Source organism: Hemibagrus wyckioides, linkage group LG02 (genome assembly GCF_019097595.1).
Source record: "Hemibagrus wyckioides isolate EC202008001 linkage group LG02, SWU_Hwy_1.0, whole genome shotgun sequence".
Classification (NCBI taxonomy): domain Eukaryota; kingdom Metazoa; phylum Chordata; class Actinopteri; order Siluriformes; family Bagridae; genus Hemibagrus; species Hemibagrus wyckioides.
The window spans coordinates 3821428-3838927 of NC_080711.1; the positions used below are offsets into that span (position 1 = coordinate 3821428).

The window sequence follows — 17500 nt, forward strand, 5'->3', positions numbered from 1 at the left end:
GAGATCCCTTCATATACACACACACACACACACACACTTATACGCACTCACACACACACTTATACACACACTTATACACACACTTATCCACACGCCCTCCTCTCACCATTTTACCAATACACACACACTCGCTAACACTCATATACACGCACACTCCTCTCACCAAACTACCAATACACACACACACACTCTCTCACTTTCTTTTTCTCTTTTTCTCTCTCTTTCTTTTACACATACAAACCCTCCTCTCACCAAACTACCAATACACACACAGACTCTCTTTCTCACCAGATCTACACACACACACACACACACACACGCTCTCTCTCTTTTTCTCACCACACACACACACATAAACACTGTCTCTCGCTCTCTTTCTTACCACACACTCACACACACATACACACACCTGCTCTGTTGATCTCGATGATCTCTTCCTGCGCCAGGGGGCAGTCCCCTGCTATGCTGCCGCCCAGCACATTACCCATGATCCTGTGCGGCGAGGCGGTTGCCATGGCAAGAGCATCTGGCTTGCAGTAATTGGGCGAGCCGGGCTGCGGGGCTCGTGGGATGTGTTTATTCTTCTTCTTGGGCAGCTTCTGCTTGGCCATGGCCAGCGAGTAGTACATGCCGAAGTTGTTGACGATGACGGGCACAGGCATGGCGATGGTCAGCACGCCAGCCAGGGCACACAGAGCACCAACCAACATGCCCGACCACGTCTCAGGGTACATGTCTCCATAGCCCAGAGTAGTCATGGTGACCACGGCCCACCAGAAACCGATCGGGATGTTCTTGAAGGAGGTGTGGGCGCTGGCCGTGGGGTCGCTGGGGTCGGCGCCAATCCTCTCGGCGTAATAAATCATGGTGGCAAAGATGAGCACCCCTAGAGCCAGGAAGATGATCAGGAGCAGGAACTCGTTGGTGCTGGCGCGCAGAGTGTGGCCCAGCACGCGCAGCCCGACGAAATGGCGCGTGAGCTTGAAGATCCTCAAGATCCGGACGAAGCGGACGACGCGCAGGAAGCCCAGCACGTCCTTGGCGGCCTTGGACGAGAGTCCGCTCAGCGCCACCTCCAGGTAGAAGGGCAGGATGGCCACGAAGTCAATGATATTGAGCGAGCTCTTGAAGAACTCGGCCTTGTCGGGGCAGAAGATGACGCGCGTGAACACCTCGATGGTGAACCAGATGACGCACACGCCTTCCACGTACGTCAGCCAGCTGTCTGTCACCACCTCGAACACCACTTCCTCGTGTGTCACGTTGCCCACCGTCACGTTCTCCGTGCGGTTGTAGATGGTGTTGAACGCCTCATGCGTCTCCAGGCAGAACGTGGAGATGGAGATGAGGATGAAGAAGAGCGAGCCGAACGCCACGTACTGAGGATTCAGAGAGAGAGAGAGAGAGAGAGAGAGAGAAGAATGTGAGCATGTTGTTCAGTCAACATTTGATATCACAATCATGTAGAACTCCAAAAATTTGCACTGATAATAATAATAATAATAATAATAATAATAATAATAATAATAATAATAAGCTCCAGTCTATGTTGTATTGCACATACAGGTAGGTAAAATAAATAAATAAATAAAATAAATATGTATAGTAAAATGTGGATGATGTAGAAGCTCAAACTTTTAAGTAAATGAACCTTCTTTATAAATTTTTTTTTGTTAAACCCCCTGATGTGAATCACTGGACCTCAGTGACCATAAATATTACAATTCACATGATGATGGAATAGTTGGTGCTTTGTTTGTTTGCTTGTTTGTTTATTTATGTATACACTATATTGCCAAAAGTATTCGCTCACCCATCCAAATAATCAGAATCAGGTGTTCCAATCACTTCCATGGCCACAGGTGTATAAAATCAAGCACCTAGGCATGCAGACTGTTTTTACAAACATTTGTGAAAGAATGGGTCGCTCTCAGGAGCTCAGTGAATTCCAGCGTGGAACTGTGATAGGATGCCACCTGTGCAACAAATCCAGTCGTGAAATTTCCTCGCTCCTAAATATTCCACAGTCAACTGTCAGCTGTATTATAAGAACGTGGAAGTGTTTGGGAATGAAAGTAACTCAGCCACGAAGTGGTAGGCCACGTAAACTGACGGAGCGGGGTCAGCGGATGCTGAGGCGCATAGTGCGAAGAGGTCGCCAACTTTCTGCAGAGTCAATCGCTACAGACCTCCAAACTTCATGTGGCCTTCAGATTAGCTCAAGAACAGTGCGCAGAGAGCTTCATGGAATGGGTTTCCATGGCCGAGCAGCTGCATCCAAGCCATACATCACCAAGTGCAATGCAAAGCGTCGGATGCAGTGGTGTAAAGCACGCCGCCACTGGACTCTAGAGCAGTGGAGACGCGTTCTCTGGAGTGACGAATCGCGCTTCTCCATCTAGCAATCTGACGGACGAGTCTGGGTTTGGCGGTTGCCAGGAGAACAGTACTTGTCTGACTGCATTGTGCCAAGTGTAAAGTTTGGTGGAGGGGGGATTATGGTGTGGGGTTGTTTTTCAGGAGCTGGGCTTGGCCCCTTAGTTCCGGTGAAAGGAACTCTGAATGCTTCAGCATACCAAGACATTTTGGACAATTCCATGCTCCCAACTTTGTGGGAACAGTTTGGAGCTGGCCCCTTCCTCTTCCAACATGACTGTGCACCAGTGACCAAAGCAAGGTCCATAAAGACATGGATGACAGAGTCTGGTGTGGATGAACTTGACTGGCCTGCACAGAGTCCTGACCTCAACCCCATAGAACACCTTTGGGATGAATTAGAGCGGAGACTGAGAGCCAGGCCTTCTCGTCCAACATCAGTGTGTGACCTCACAAATGCGCTTCTGGAAGAATGGTCAAAAATTCCCATAAACACACTCCTAAACCTTGTGGACAGCCTTCCCAGAAGAGTTGAAGCTGTTATAGCTGCAAAGGGTGGACCGACGTCATATTGAACCCTATGGATTAGGAATGGGATGTCACTTAAGTTCATATGCGAGTCAAGGCAGGTGAGCGAATACTTTTGGCAATATAGTGTATTTTAAAGTGAGTGGTGAGAGAAACAGACAGACGTCCACTGCAGAGGAAACAGAAAAGACGTTAATAGCATTGTTCTGCCAACAGAGGGCGCCAGATACTACAATCATTACGAGAGCGAGAGAGAGAGAGAGAGAGAATTTGTGTGCGTTTGTGTGTGTGTGTGTGTGTGTGTGTGTGCGCGCATCAGCCGTAAAATGCCATTGCACAGAGACAAGGAAAACACCCCTGAGGAAAAAGGAAAAGAGAAGGGGAGGGAAAGAGCGGAGAAGAGAAGAGAAGGGAAAAGAAGGCGGAGCTTAAAAGAGGCGCATTTTCAAACGGGGGCACGAGGAATGAAAGGAAAAAAGGGAAAAGACGGTTTCCAGGTTAAGCTGTTTGAAACGGTTATGACAGGAGAGAGACAGATGATGAGAGAGAGAGAGAGAGAGAGAGAGAGAATCTGAACTCAGACTCGAATGCAGAGAGATGTGAATCGATCAGCTCCTGTGAGCCTGTCCCTGTCTTTTATCTCCTCCTATCACCGGAAATCAATAGAATCTGATTGTCTTGGACTGTCCTGCCATCCAATTACACACACACACACACACACACAAAATATCTTAAACACTGCATTCCACATTTTTCCCTCACAGCTACTACGATATCTGTTAGATTATGATGATTTCACAGTGCAGGACAAACAAACCACACACACACACACAGGGTTAACTACAGACTTAAGCACTTGACAGAAGTGCCATCTTTAAGGACGTTTCTCAAATAGCAGCAGTCAGGTCAATCCCCCGGTGACGGGATGAGCAGCGGTGAAAATGAAGGACTCCAGGCATCCTGGGAGAATAAACCAATTCCCCAACCCGATTAGCATGAACTAATTTTTGACGAGCTCTCATCTCATCTCATCTCATCTCGGCCTGAAAACTCTGACGAGGTGCCCGGACGTCACTTTCTCACCGCACCGCACGTGCGCTTGCACGCAGCCTGCTCCAGATACACCTCGAGCTCCAGATACACACGGACAAAACCTCACCACGGATGCAAAAATCATCAAATACGAACAACATTATATACAGATACACGAGAAATAACTAATGTAAAGGTTTAGCGTTGAAATTCTGTTTGGAAAATATTCCAAATTTCAAAATTCAGGTTGAAAAAGATCCAGTTCTTCCAAATGTCTGGACTAACAAGCCTGAATCACAAGAGTTAGCCTTTAGCACTTAAGCACCGTGATTACCTGGGATTAGCTTGTGGCTATAAATAAGCTCGGTATTTACAGCCATTTTACATACAGTAGTAAAATTTCACATTAGCGCTTTTTGTGATCAGATATTTCCGAATACGGTTTAGAATTTCGACAACAAGTAGAATAAACACACACTTCTCTGTCCAGCCATCTTTGTGTGTGTGTGTGTGTGTGTGTGTGTGTTATGACTTCCATCCAGTGTGACCCCCACCCCAAGTCCAGGTACACTCCAGTTTCCCCCGAGACCCTGTAAAGGATACTGAGGAAGAGGAAAATGGACAATCGGATGGAATTGATGCCACAGTGTTTGCATTATCAGGTATCTGAGAATAGAAGAAGACTTTACAGCACAGTGGAATTCTTTTCTTCACATATCCCAGCTGAGGAAGTTGGGGTCAGAGCACAGGGGCAGCTATGATACAGTGCCCCTGGAACATAAAGGTTTAAGGGCCTTGCTCAATTCCCCAACAGTGGGAACTGTTGAACCCCAATCCACAACCCAATAACCTTAATAGCCTTAACCACTTGAACCACCACTGCCCCAATGCAGCAGATGTCAAAATGCCCTCTACTGCCCAATCACAGTAGAGATGATCTCGATCTCAATCTTGTGTAAAGATCACTAGAGTTCACCTCAGGTACATTAAACCCAATCAGGATGTCATTCTAAGCTGCTGATTGGTGGAGAACTTTGTCGGAGTTGAAGGTGAAGCGGATTCAGGTGCATTTTATGATGAATTTTTGTTTTCTGATGATCTGCTCTGCTGCAGGTGAAATGCAACCGCTGGGAAGGTCAGTAAGGTAATGTTCTGTCTCTGAGTTCGGGTCAGACCCGGACAGAATGTCCTCACACACACACACACACACCGTGATTCTCGGGCTGGTTGGACGTCTAATGTGTCGAACCGAATCCAGCGAGAGCTTGCAGAAAAAACCCCACACTGCAGCATATTAGTTTCAAACCATTTCTGTTCACTCTTCATTTTCCTAGGAACGTCCCCCTTTCCTTTATCGCGGTTATCGTTGTTAATCGATAGAATACAAAATAATAGCCTATGCTAAAAATTAATAACTGGAGTTTACAACCCTTCAAGGGCTCTCAAATAAAAAGTGCTGAGATTTGGAGTTTAACACGACGGCTCTAAAGCTCCTGCACCCGCTGAGCGGACAGAGCAGATTCAGTTTGTTTTCTGAACGTCTGAGGGTACGTCTGTCAGGTCTGGCTGTAAAGACCATCTCTCTGCTGAGAACATGAGTGTGTTTAAACATTTAAAGGGCCGGAATGCCATTAGTGAAATGGAGGCCAGGTTTTAAAAGGAAGCATGGAGGTGGATGTGAGTCCCTGATGTCCCTGAGCAAAGCGCACTACCATGTTTTAGCACTCGGTGTTTCTGGGAAACATGCAGTCAGTAATTATATTTAATGCTTTATATCATTGTATGTTCTTGGTCTGAATTCATATCCAGTGCGGTTAAAGGTGCAGTATGTCATTTTTTAGCAAGGAAAACAACTTAACCGTTACAGGTTGCATAAATTAGTGCACAGTCCCAAGCTTGGGGAAAAAAGTTCCGATGTAAAACAACTGGACGAAACAAAACAATTCCAAAACAATTTGTAAGTAAAGGAAGTTCTCCAGGGTTGTGTGAATGTCTTTTTCCAGCCCTGAAATTAGCCCCGCCCCTACAAGCAGAAACCAAGCTATTGATGCTCTCAGGCAGTTTGTGAGGTTTTACTGAAAAGGTAAGAATCCAAGGAAGCGAATTTGAATGTGCTCTCTGGATGGGCGGGGCTTATTCTGTCTTCCTGTCAATCAGAGCAATACTCAATAGTGTCAGGAAACGTCATGTATGTGGAAGAGGGAGGATAGCGCTTGCCTATGGGTGTGGTAAACAGATCTTGAGATGAAAAGACGTGGATGACTGGCTTCATGTGTTCATGTGTATCTGGTGTATGAGAAGGGGAGAGCTGGGATTTGGTCAAGAGCAACTTGAAAAAAGTTAAGGTGGGGTCAGTCCCAGTGTTCCTGGGACAGGTGTGAGAATGGGTGTGATGAGTGTGGTCAGTTTAGGTAAAGATGAAGCCAATTTGCTTCTTTTTAATGCACCTTTAATATAATGAATGAAAGTGTAGGGCTTCAAGCCAACAGCAAGAATCCATTCTTACTGTAAATATCTATCCATTCAATTTATCCTACATCCACAAGGCAAACTACTCCCTGTTGTTGTTTACTATTATTGTTATTTACGTTACAGCAGATATAAACAGTATTTCACTCTCATTAACTCGTCTGAAGATGAAAAGCGATGATTCGGAAAACGTCCTGAGGAATCGCTGACCTTTAGTAGTGTTGAAACTGGAGACTTTGTCCATCAAACTCTTCTTACAGAAACCATCTCAGTGATTCGGACAATATCCTGCTTTGTTAAACAACAGCGCATTTTTCAATGATCTGCTGACTGTTGTATTGAGATTAGTCTATTTCAAGGACTCTTTAAGTTGCCTACAATAAAAAATACCAACACTTTGTTGATTATTTTCCTATAATAGAATGCCCTGAAGTGTTTTATTCCCCTGTACCGTAGTTCAGGAACATAGCAGAGCTACACTTTAGTTCATTTTAAAAAACATTGGCTAGCAATAACATCACATTTTATTCACCAAACCTTCACGCAAGCTTGTTGTGCAATGAGATTAGACTCACAATGAAGTGCCACATCACGTGGCTTTCATGTGGTCTCCAGGGAGATCGCGTATATTCTGAACGCTGCTTTTAAACCTTATTTGATCAGCACGGCTCAGCTCGGTGCTTGGACCCGTTAATCGCTTCTCTATTTCCGTCTTCATTGTCTACGTTAGCAGCTCGGCTCAAAATACCAACGCAAGCCAGCCAGAGATCGACCTCGATTGGCACACACTAGTGATGTCTGGGAAACGGATATTTTGTGGAATTGTACAAATGCATAGTGGTGCAGTTATTTCTCTGCAGCTTCGTCTCGGTGTGAAAGCACAGCCCGCATCGCTGTGAGGCTCACTGCAGCAAGTTTAAACATTCCCTCCAAATACGACTGCAGCACACACACACACACACACACACACATACACACACAGCAAATCCCACCAATACCGAGGCAATCTTGAGGGACAGATCATCTCGCGATAGACATGCAATTAAAAACGAGCGTTCAAGCTGCGGCTCGCTAAACGCTTCTATAAATCATTCAGTCGGGGCGTTTAGGCGTGTCCGCATCACACCAACTGAAAACAGGAGAGCAGATTTGGGTGCAGTGGTAGAAGCTGTGACGCAGGACTGGTAAACGACAACAGAAAACAGAACAGACGACGGAGCAGAAACCGCATTAATCAGCGCTGTTGAGTACTCGAATCTGATTGGTCGGGAGGTGACTGGGTTTCTCTCAAACACCTGCAGCAGATGTGACAGTAGGGCAGCTACAAATCATGGGTTTTTACATGAATATCAATACGCTCCTTCGAATTTTCCATAGCAACGAGGCGTTTGAATTTGTCGGATCGTTTCCATAGCAACAGCTTGTATGAATTTGTTGGCTCTTTTTCATTGCAACAGTTCGTTCAAATTAGTTGGAATGTTTCCACAGCAACGGCTCGTTCGAATTTGTCAGATCGTTTCCATAGCAACAGCTCGTTCAAATTTGTCAGATAGTTTTCATAGCTACGGCTCGTACGAATTTGTTGGATCGTTTCCATTGCAGTGGTTCGTTCAAATTAGTTGGATCGTTTCCATAGCAACCACTAGTTCCCAGGACAGAACTTGCCGAAATCTTATCTCTATTTTTAAAAGTTATTCATCGAAGGTAAAGATCTAATTGTTGCTACGGGGAAAGAGGAGGAGTCTCCGGTGTCAGCGCTTATAGTGTAAGCAAGCTGCATGTCTTATTATTTTGTCCTTTTAAATTCAAGAGAGTAAAAAAAGAGATGCTGATGTGGGGAAAACTGTTCATAGCTGCTAGAGAAGGAAGTCAATCATTTCTACAACGTTAACAGTAACTATAAAGGGATAAAAGGTATGTGTAACCGTTAAAACTGCTGGGTAGCTGTATCCTGTCCACCACGTACAACCCCCCCCCCCCCCCCGACCACCAGAGGGCGCTCTGAATCATGGTGTGAACTTCTTCTGTTGTGTGCTCCATTTTGTGTTGTCTATTTGTCTGATTAGTCACAGGGAAAGAACTAGAACACAAAGCAAGGCTAGGAAAACTTGATCATGGAAACAAAACACAGTACACACACACACACACACACAGTGACCAGAAATACCACAGAGAATAAACACAAGCAGGTGACATAAAAACACTCCAGTAAATAATGAGAGACACAGGCATTTTGTGTTCCAACCCAGAAGGGATCGTCACTCCGGTTCCCTCCACAAGAAGCTAACGGCATTTCTCTACTGGCTTCTGGATTATTCCAGAAACTAAATAAACTCTGTGACCAACAAACGATTTCTTTATCATGACGATCTTCACTCATGAATTCTGGAGCCTAAATACAATGAGCTAACGTTTATAAAGCTAGAAACGATCCACACCAGGCACAGTCACGTGACTTTAACGTCCTCATGTCTCTTTATTTAAAATCACATTCCATGATCAGTCGGAGTCGGACGTTTGCGAGAGTGTATTATTAATACAGACACACAACAAGGAGTTTCCTGTTCGACGTGATGACGTCTTCGACATCGACCTCTGTAGTTCTGTTTAGTCACTTATTTAGATTTTTGTGTGATATTTTGTGTCATAGAATAAAACTTGGAAGTCTTAACTTGAAAACTTGAGTGGGTTTACTCCGGGTACTCCGGTTTCCTCCCACAGTCCAAAAACATGTACATTAGGTTGATTGGTCATTCTAAATAGGAGTGAGTGTGAGTGTGTGTGGTTGTCTGTCTATATGTGTGGCCCTGTGATGGACTGGTGACCTGTCCAGGGTGCACCCCTGCCTTTCGCCCAATGTGTGCTGGGATAAGCTCCAGCAGATCCCTGTGACCCTAATTAGGAATAAAGCGGGTATAGACAATGGATGGATGGAAAGAAGAGCGCCCTCTGGTGGTCTGCAGGGAATTATTCGTGTTGACTGTGATAAATACTTCGACTCTAAAGAAGAATAAATCACATGCCATTATAGGAAAATAATCAACCTCAGGGTGTTCTCTTCATCCGTGATTATTTTCCCAAAATCCTCACGTGTTATTCCTTACAAACGCTGATGTTATTTATATACCATAATCTTTTTTTTCTCCACTTCTTTCTGCTGTCTCTTCACTCTGAGTATCACACTGACCCGGTTTTCATTCCCTTTTTCCGTTTCAGCTTCACCACCGATCTCCTCTCCTCTCCTCCTCTACCTCTCCAGCTTTTCTCTCACAACCTTCGTAATATTTTACTGATGAATGATATATCTGACGAGTAAACACGCCTTGTTTAGTGAACACACACACACGGAAGTGGACAAACACACAACCCCGGGAGCACGGGGCAGCCAGAAAATTCCCACTCAGCACAATCCACAGGAGAGTCACATCCGCTCTCAAGCCATATGTTTCATTTCTTTTTTAAATATTGTGCATATTAAATAATCTCTCTGAGGATCGTTTTCTAGGATCAGAGTTCTAGCATCGAACTCGGAGGGAAGGTTCGCTCGTAGGTTCGGGAGGAAATCCAGATGAAGTCAGAACTTTAGTGGTAGTTATGACTAGCGGTGGGAAAAGTGTTACCTTTGGTGACATGACAGTCGAGTGAACATAAAATACTGAATATTTTTAGTATTGATTTTTTATTTCCTTTTTAACTGAGGTTTCTTTGAGACCAAAACAAGGAGGTTAGGAGTTTAGACAAATATTTGTATGCTACTGATGCAGAAAAAAAAAAAATAATAAAATAAAATAAATAGATAGACAAATTCCTATAGGAAATAATTTAATATCTGACAAAAATAAATAAATACATAAAATATTATAACTAACTAACTAACTAGAAAATAATTTAATATTTGAATAAAATATTTCAATAGATAAAATATGGTAAATAAATAAATAAATAAATATAACTTCCTAGAAAAATAATTTAATATTTGAAAAACATATTTCAATAGATAAAATATTTTATAAATATTTTGTTTTAGCAGAACTTTTTTTAAATTCTATTTTTATGACATATGAGTGCATGAACAGTTTACATGACAAATAGAATTTTAATTTGAATATTTGTTAATAATTATTTGTGTTTTTGGTTTTCAGGTGCAATTTTACAGTATGCTTAAAAACAAAAAAAAATGGAAAAAAAAAGATCAGATCATATTGGTCATGTTGAAAATAAATAAATTATTAAATAAATTATTATTATAAATAAATTATTTATTTATTTATTAATAAATTTATTTATTTATTTATTTTCAGCATGACCAATATGACCAATACCAGACACTTGTGTAGTAAACATTGGAAAAGTTTATACATTAGCAAAAAATATATATTTTACCAAAATTTGAAAACAAAATGGGAAAAATAGAAATATAACACAATTCGGATTAGAAATTAGCGACTGATGGAGTACGCATTCGGCAGAGACGACTAACCCCAAGCTCTTGATGCTCAAAAAGGCTGAGAAGATTCCAGAAAAAAATTAAAAAACGGCTGTAGGACTAGGAAGTGCATAAAATCTGATAATTCGCATGAGCTCAGCTGAATGAAAGCGGCTCGGCTCTCATCGGTGTGCTAACTCTCCGCGTGTCTGTTGTGTTCTCTCCCTGTGTTTGTGATGTGTTTGTGTTGATGTCTGGATGTCTGCACCTACACTAATGCAACCTTGGGCTTATTAAACATGTTATTATTGCTGACTCATCACTGTCACGGTGTCCCAGAGAGAGAGAGAGAGAGAGAGAGAGAGAGAGAGACACACACACACACACACACACACAGGACAGGACGTGCAGTTTTACACATGAGTCCTGTGGGAGTTGATGATGTTTTTTTAACTGCACACCACTGACTGCTTTATTCAGCTTCCTGGACAACGGCTCTATATTTTACACCCTGTTCTAATTTTTAGCCTTTTACGGTTACACTTAGCGTCGTGAGCGTCTGCGGAACGAGTCGATGGAGCGCTCTGATAAGGAATGTTATAAAGTTATATGTAGATAAATATGTTATAAAGCACAGGAGCTGGTTTCTTATTCCATCATTAGTGACCGTTCTTCTTACAAACAACTTCACCATAGCAACAAAGTGTTTATTTGTAAAAATAAATAAATAAATAAAAATAATAATAGTGTATTACTAAAGACAATATTGGATTATTATTATTATTATTATTATTATTATTATTATTATTATTATTGTTTATAACTTCACTATAACAACAAAGCATTTATTTATTTATAAATAAATAAATAAATAAATAATAATAATAATAATAGTGTATTACTAAATGCAATATTTATTTATTATTAATAATAATGATAATAATAATAATCATAACTTCACCATAGCAACAAAGTGTTTATTTGTAAAAAATAAAATAAAATAGTATTTTATGAAATACAATATTTTATTATTATTATTATTATTATTATTATTATTGTTGTTGTTGTTTTAGGCTTTATTAAAGTGGCTGTAAGCTTGTGCTGTAAAATAATCTATCAAATAATAATAAACATCTTCTGACCAATCAGGATTGAAAATCGAACAGAGCCGCAGTGTTATATTTATGCTTTTAAATTAAAATTGATTAGAAAAAACAAAAAAAACAAATGTAATGAAGAAAAAAGCTCCTAGCTACACAGTTGTTACGGTGTAGGTGTATATATGATGTATAAGCTAGCTGATTTAAGCTAATCTAACAAATCAGTGAGTGTAAGCATCGTCTTTGGAATGTTTCTGCAATGCATTAATGACGTGTTTTCTTCTCAACGTTATTTGAACGTTGATGAAACTTTCATTTGGGAAAGTTCCGCCAGCGTTGCATAAACATCTGCTGCAGTGACGATTTGTTCCTCAGTGTTATCGGAACATTGAGGGAATGTTACGGCCAGAACATCCCTACATGTTCCAGAAACAGCTGCTGTTTTCTTTTCAATGTTATAACAACGTTGATGGAACGTTAATTTGGGAACATTTCTGCAATGTTGTATTAAAAAGAAATCTGCTGTGTGACAGAGGGAATGTTACTGCCAGAACGTCTCTGCAACGTTCAAGAAACATCCGCTGTAACAACAGGTTTTCGCTGATAGAACGTTAATTTGGGAATGCTCCTGCAACATTGTATAAAAATCTGCTGCAGTGACGATTTGTTCCTCAGCGTTATCGGAACAATGTTACGGCTGGAACGTCCCTGCAACGTTCAAGAAACATCCACTGTAACAACGGTTTCTTCTCAATGTTATTACAATGTTGATGGAATGTTCATTCGGGAATGTTCCTGCAACTTTGCATTAAAAAAAATCTCCAATGGTGATGATTTTTTGTCAGAACACTGAGGGAATGTTACAGCCTGAACGTCCCTGCAACGTTCAAGAAACATTCACTGTAAAAACTGTTTCTTCTCAATGTTATTACAATGTTGATGGAATGTTCATTTGTAAACCCTCCTGCCACGTTATATAAAAATCTGCTGTGGTGACGATTTGTTCCTCAGCGTTATTAGAACAATGTTATGGCTGGAACGTCCCTGCAACGTTCAAGAAACATCCACTGTAACATCGGTTTCTTCTCAATGTTGATGGAATGTTAATTTGGGAAACTTCCTGCAACACTGCATTAAAAAAATCTCCAATGTTGCTGATTTTTGTCAGAACATTGAGGGAATGTTAGAGCCGGAACATCCCTGCAACGTTCAAGAAACATCCGCCGTAATAACGTTTTCTTGTCAACATTTTTACAACGTTGATAGAACGTTCATTTGCGATACGTATATTAAAAAAAACTGCTGCAGTGACGTTTTTGTTGCTCAACGTTATCAGAAAGCTAAGGGAACGTTATGGCTGGAACGTCCCTGCAACGTTCTAGAAACATTTGCTACAAGAAAGGTGAAGAAAAGAAAGCGCTCTGTGCTATAATTTATCACCATGTCCAAGTCGTATCGTCCAGGTGCAGGCGTCTTGATAAGTAAGCACAGGCTCGGTGTTGGAGAAGAAATTTACTGCACCACTCCAACTGCAGCGTTTTTACAGAAAGAGAGAGAGAGAGAAAGAGAGAGAGAGAGAAGGACCAGGACAGAAGAAGTCTGTCTGGAGATGTTTAGTGTGCTGAAGTGATCATGACGGATGTTGACTGCTCTCTGTCAGAACATGTCGTGTGTGTGTTTCTGAGGACTGACATGAGGAGGACGCTGAAACCTGGCTCCTCTCTTCATCTGCTGTTTCAACACTACACTCCAGCTCGCTTTGTATTCCACACACACAAACACAGCAGAGAGATTCTCCTCTCCTGGAATAATCTACTAAATGCACTGCGCCAACCGACTAGCACAGCATCGGCGCTTCACACTGTGGGTTTGGACGATTATTTCTAAAACACGAATCAAAAATATTCTTAACGAACCCTGAAAAAGGATGCGGCTCAGTCCCAATTCACACTGTGCACACTTCATGCACACTAGAAAGCACCGGGATTCTTGTAGCACGGAACGTTATCTTACGCTAAGTTACGTTTTACACTCCAAAGTGTTCACCAATAAGGATTCGTTCCTGGTTGGCATCTGGACCGTGACTCCGCCCCTTTTTGCATGACTGCTTTACAAGAACGCCTTTTGGGAAACGTTTGTAAAACGTGTCAACGTGATCATCAGTGATGTTGGAGGAAGTTGGAATAAAATGATGCGACAGTAGTGAAAGGCGGCGCTGTCATCATGATCGATCTGGATGTAGACACGCCTCCTTGTTTTTGATTGGCTGCTTTTATTTACTTAAAAATAACTCATTTAAAATGTGAGTAAAACAATATAGCAACGTGTACAAATGAAATAACAACGTGGTACAACAATCACTGACCGCACCTTTAACGTTAATCCATGCCTACCTTACATTACATTCCTTTAATTAGAACCCACAGTTCCCACAACACATGCAGCTTAAAGCTTCTCTCCAAGGCCACGCCCACAAAGCAGGTTTGAACCCTGAAAGTTAGAGCAAATGTTGCTTTTTTTAATTGGACAGTGGACACAGCTTCCTGTTCTAATGGTTCAAATGTTGGTGGTCTGTCATTTCTTCATTTTTTTCTCTCCATTGAGGTCACTGACCGCAGCTTTAACATTATTTTTCAATCTGGTTCCATGATTACCATAGCAATACATGCAAAATCACTGACCGCACCTTTAAAGCAGTCTGAGAAGCAGCTTTTAGTTGCCTTACTGAAGAAAATAGTCCACTGACCACACCTTTAATGTTAATGATGCCTCATTATTCATCAGTTCTCCATCATCCATTATTAACGCAGTCTAAGAAACAGCTTTTAGTTGTCAAGTAGCAGAAAATATTCACATGTGCAAATCACTGACTGCACCTTTAATGTTAATGATGCCTCATTATTCATCAGTTCCCCATCATCCATTATTAACGCAGTCTAAGAAACAGCTTTTAGTTGTCAAGTAGCAGAAAATATTCACATGTGCAAATCACTGACTGCACCTTTAAATGTTAATTACGCCAAATTTTGCATCAATTCAAAAATCATAGGACCTCACCAAACATTACAAATTATTCAGATTTAGAAATCACTGACCGCACCTTTAATGGTAATGATGCCTCATTATTCATCAGTTCACCATCATCCATTATTAACGCAGCCCGAGAAGCAGCATTTAGTTGTGTAGTAGTAGAAAATATTCCAGTTTGCAAATCACTGACTGCACCTTTAATGGCTCGTTTTCCATCAGTTCTACATCATCCATTATTAATAGCGCACTACATGCTGTTTAGTTCACCGCACCTCACTGTACCTGAATAAAGTTGTAGCAGTACTTTAAAAAAACAAAAAAACAAAGACGCTGTAGGGTTTGTCACCTCAGACACAAAACTGGGGTATCTTCCAGGAGCAGCGAGCTCATGACGCTGATCAGCAGCAGTGGCACACCAGGCCAGCGAGAACAGATGGGAAGAGGGTCACGGCATCCCTTACGCTGACAAATAACAGAGTCCTGCGTCGGCTGAGTCCAAAAACCCACTTGTGTAAGTGTGCTAATGGAATGTAGGACACAGGGGGCTATTTGTAGAGTGTCTGCGAGTCGCTGCAACACCTGCTCCGAGGTCACTTCCTGCGACGCATGCCGACTCAGCTCGAACCGTGACAGAGCACCTGGCGGAGATCTCGGAGCCGCGCTGAGGAAGCGAGTCTGGACGTGGAGTATAAATAGTGAAAATTCCAAGAAGAAGAAGAAGAAGAAGAAGAAAAAGAAGAAGTGCACTTCAAGGACCTGGATGATCCCGCGATCAATTTTTAAAAAAGCATGTCACGGGTTTGCTACCACTAACTAGCTATAATAGACTTAATTAAGTTTTTGCAAACACCAATATAACCCCCCAGGTCCTACTGCCACCACTTTAAGCGGTTGTCAGTCCTACTGTCTAGTGTCAGTCGCTAGCCCGCCTCTTGAGATCTAGGGAGTGAGGTTTACCTGCACAGTACCTACCGCTGGCCTCCGTTACACTCACCCCCTTAGACCTCACTCCCATCACCAATGTAAACCCCCCCTGGGTCCTACTCGCCGCCTCTCCAAGCACTCTAACAAGGAGCCACTAGCATCTGCCTGTTCAAACCCGGGATTTGAACCCAGGACCTTCTTACTGTGAGGCAACAGTGCTAACCACTGAGCGACCGCGCTACCCAAAAACCATTTCAATCATCATAAAAAAAAGAACGAAAAACAGAGGGATATTTTAGCATCAGGTTGGAGTTCTCATTTCCAGTCAGCAATCAGTGAATCTGTGACACTCTTCGCCGGTTAGCGCTCCATCCGCCGCTATTTATACCCGTGTCATTAAGCAGACAAGTGTGTCAGGACACTAGGTAACGTCCCAGTGTGTTGATGTGCCTGTTGTGACACACAGATTGCATTTCTTTTAAAGACGACGTGAAAACCGGAACAGGGTTGAGCAAAAAAAATGATCCTGAGTCGTATCGCACGTGTCAGTATTTTGATACAGTTATAAATGTACAACACTGGTACTGATTTTCCCAGAGGACAAAAAACTGGACTTTCCTCCTGTTTGGTTGTGTCCATGTTCGTGGTTGAGTGGCTTTGTCATGTCTCACTTCACAGTGGAGGTTAATATGAAGCTCATATGAAAAGTAGGTTTTTTTTGTGGGCGGAGCTTAGGCGGAGACAGAAAGATTTCCCTGACCACTTTATAAGCGGTAGTTATCAAGTTTTGTTAGTTTTGTTTTTAAACAATGGCTGGTCAAAATCTGAATTTATCTGACTATGTCAGGTCACTCAGTGTCCAGGACACTGAGTGAACTTTAACGGACAGAACCGGATCGGCCGACCCGTACACGCTTACTCAGTGGATGGACGATGTGACAGGATGTCTTCCGGTTGAATGACCTGACATGTACACCTATCTGATAGAAAAACCGAGCGCTTCTGGGAACTGTACAAAGGGAGATGACCCAAACAGTTTCCTTTGTTTAGTCTCCGGTTGTTAGCTACAAGTTACACGCTGAATAGATAGCGCTACATGAGAAATCATTTAACAGTTTCTGATGAGGTGGACATGCGTAAGAAATATTTAGACACGTAACCAAACCATAAACCATTCCAAGGAAAAACAATAATTTCTTTAAATTTATCTGATATGAAGTGTGCAAGCATTTTTGCTGATAGTTTCTGTCCAGTCCGCTCGTTTTATTGCCTTTAACCACAGCTGTGGTCAGTTTATTTTGTCTGTACGTCGATTTTTCTCATTATTGCTAGGGTTAGATTAAACTGAAATTAATTTTATTGGTGCATGAAAAAAAAATTATTTTATATAATAATTTTTAAAATGTAATTTTTTAAAATAATATTTCTTTTAATAATTTTTTAAATGTTAAAATTTTTAAATAACATTTTATTTAATAATTTTTTAAATAAAACACCCTGCAGAATTCTATAGTCAATAAAAAAAATTAAATAAAAATAAATTTTTAAAAATATTATTTCTGTGTAATGTTTTGTCTTCATGGTGATGTTTCAACACTGAAATTTTTTTTTTTTT

The 17500-nt window shown here is 41.7% G+C and overlaps 1 protein-coding gene across 5 annotated transcripts in view; it reads right to left on the minus strand.

The window, feature by feature from the left end:
• kcnc3a (potassium voltage-gated channel, Shaw-related subfamily, member 3a) overlaps positions 1 to 17500 on the minus strand; it is a 104723-nt gene that overhangs the window by 34404 nt on the left and 52819 nt on the right. For all 5 annotated transcript variants that reach the window (XM_058418526.1, XM_058418516.1, XM_058418554.1 and 2 more), the window contains exon 3: positions 410 to 1379. In XM_058418526.1, the coding sequence (XP_058274509.1) occupies positions 410 to 1379 (970 nt within the window). The remainder of the gene's footprint in view (positions 1 to 409; positions 1380 to 17500) is intronic.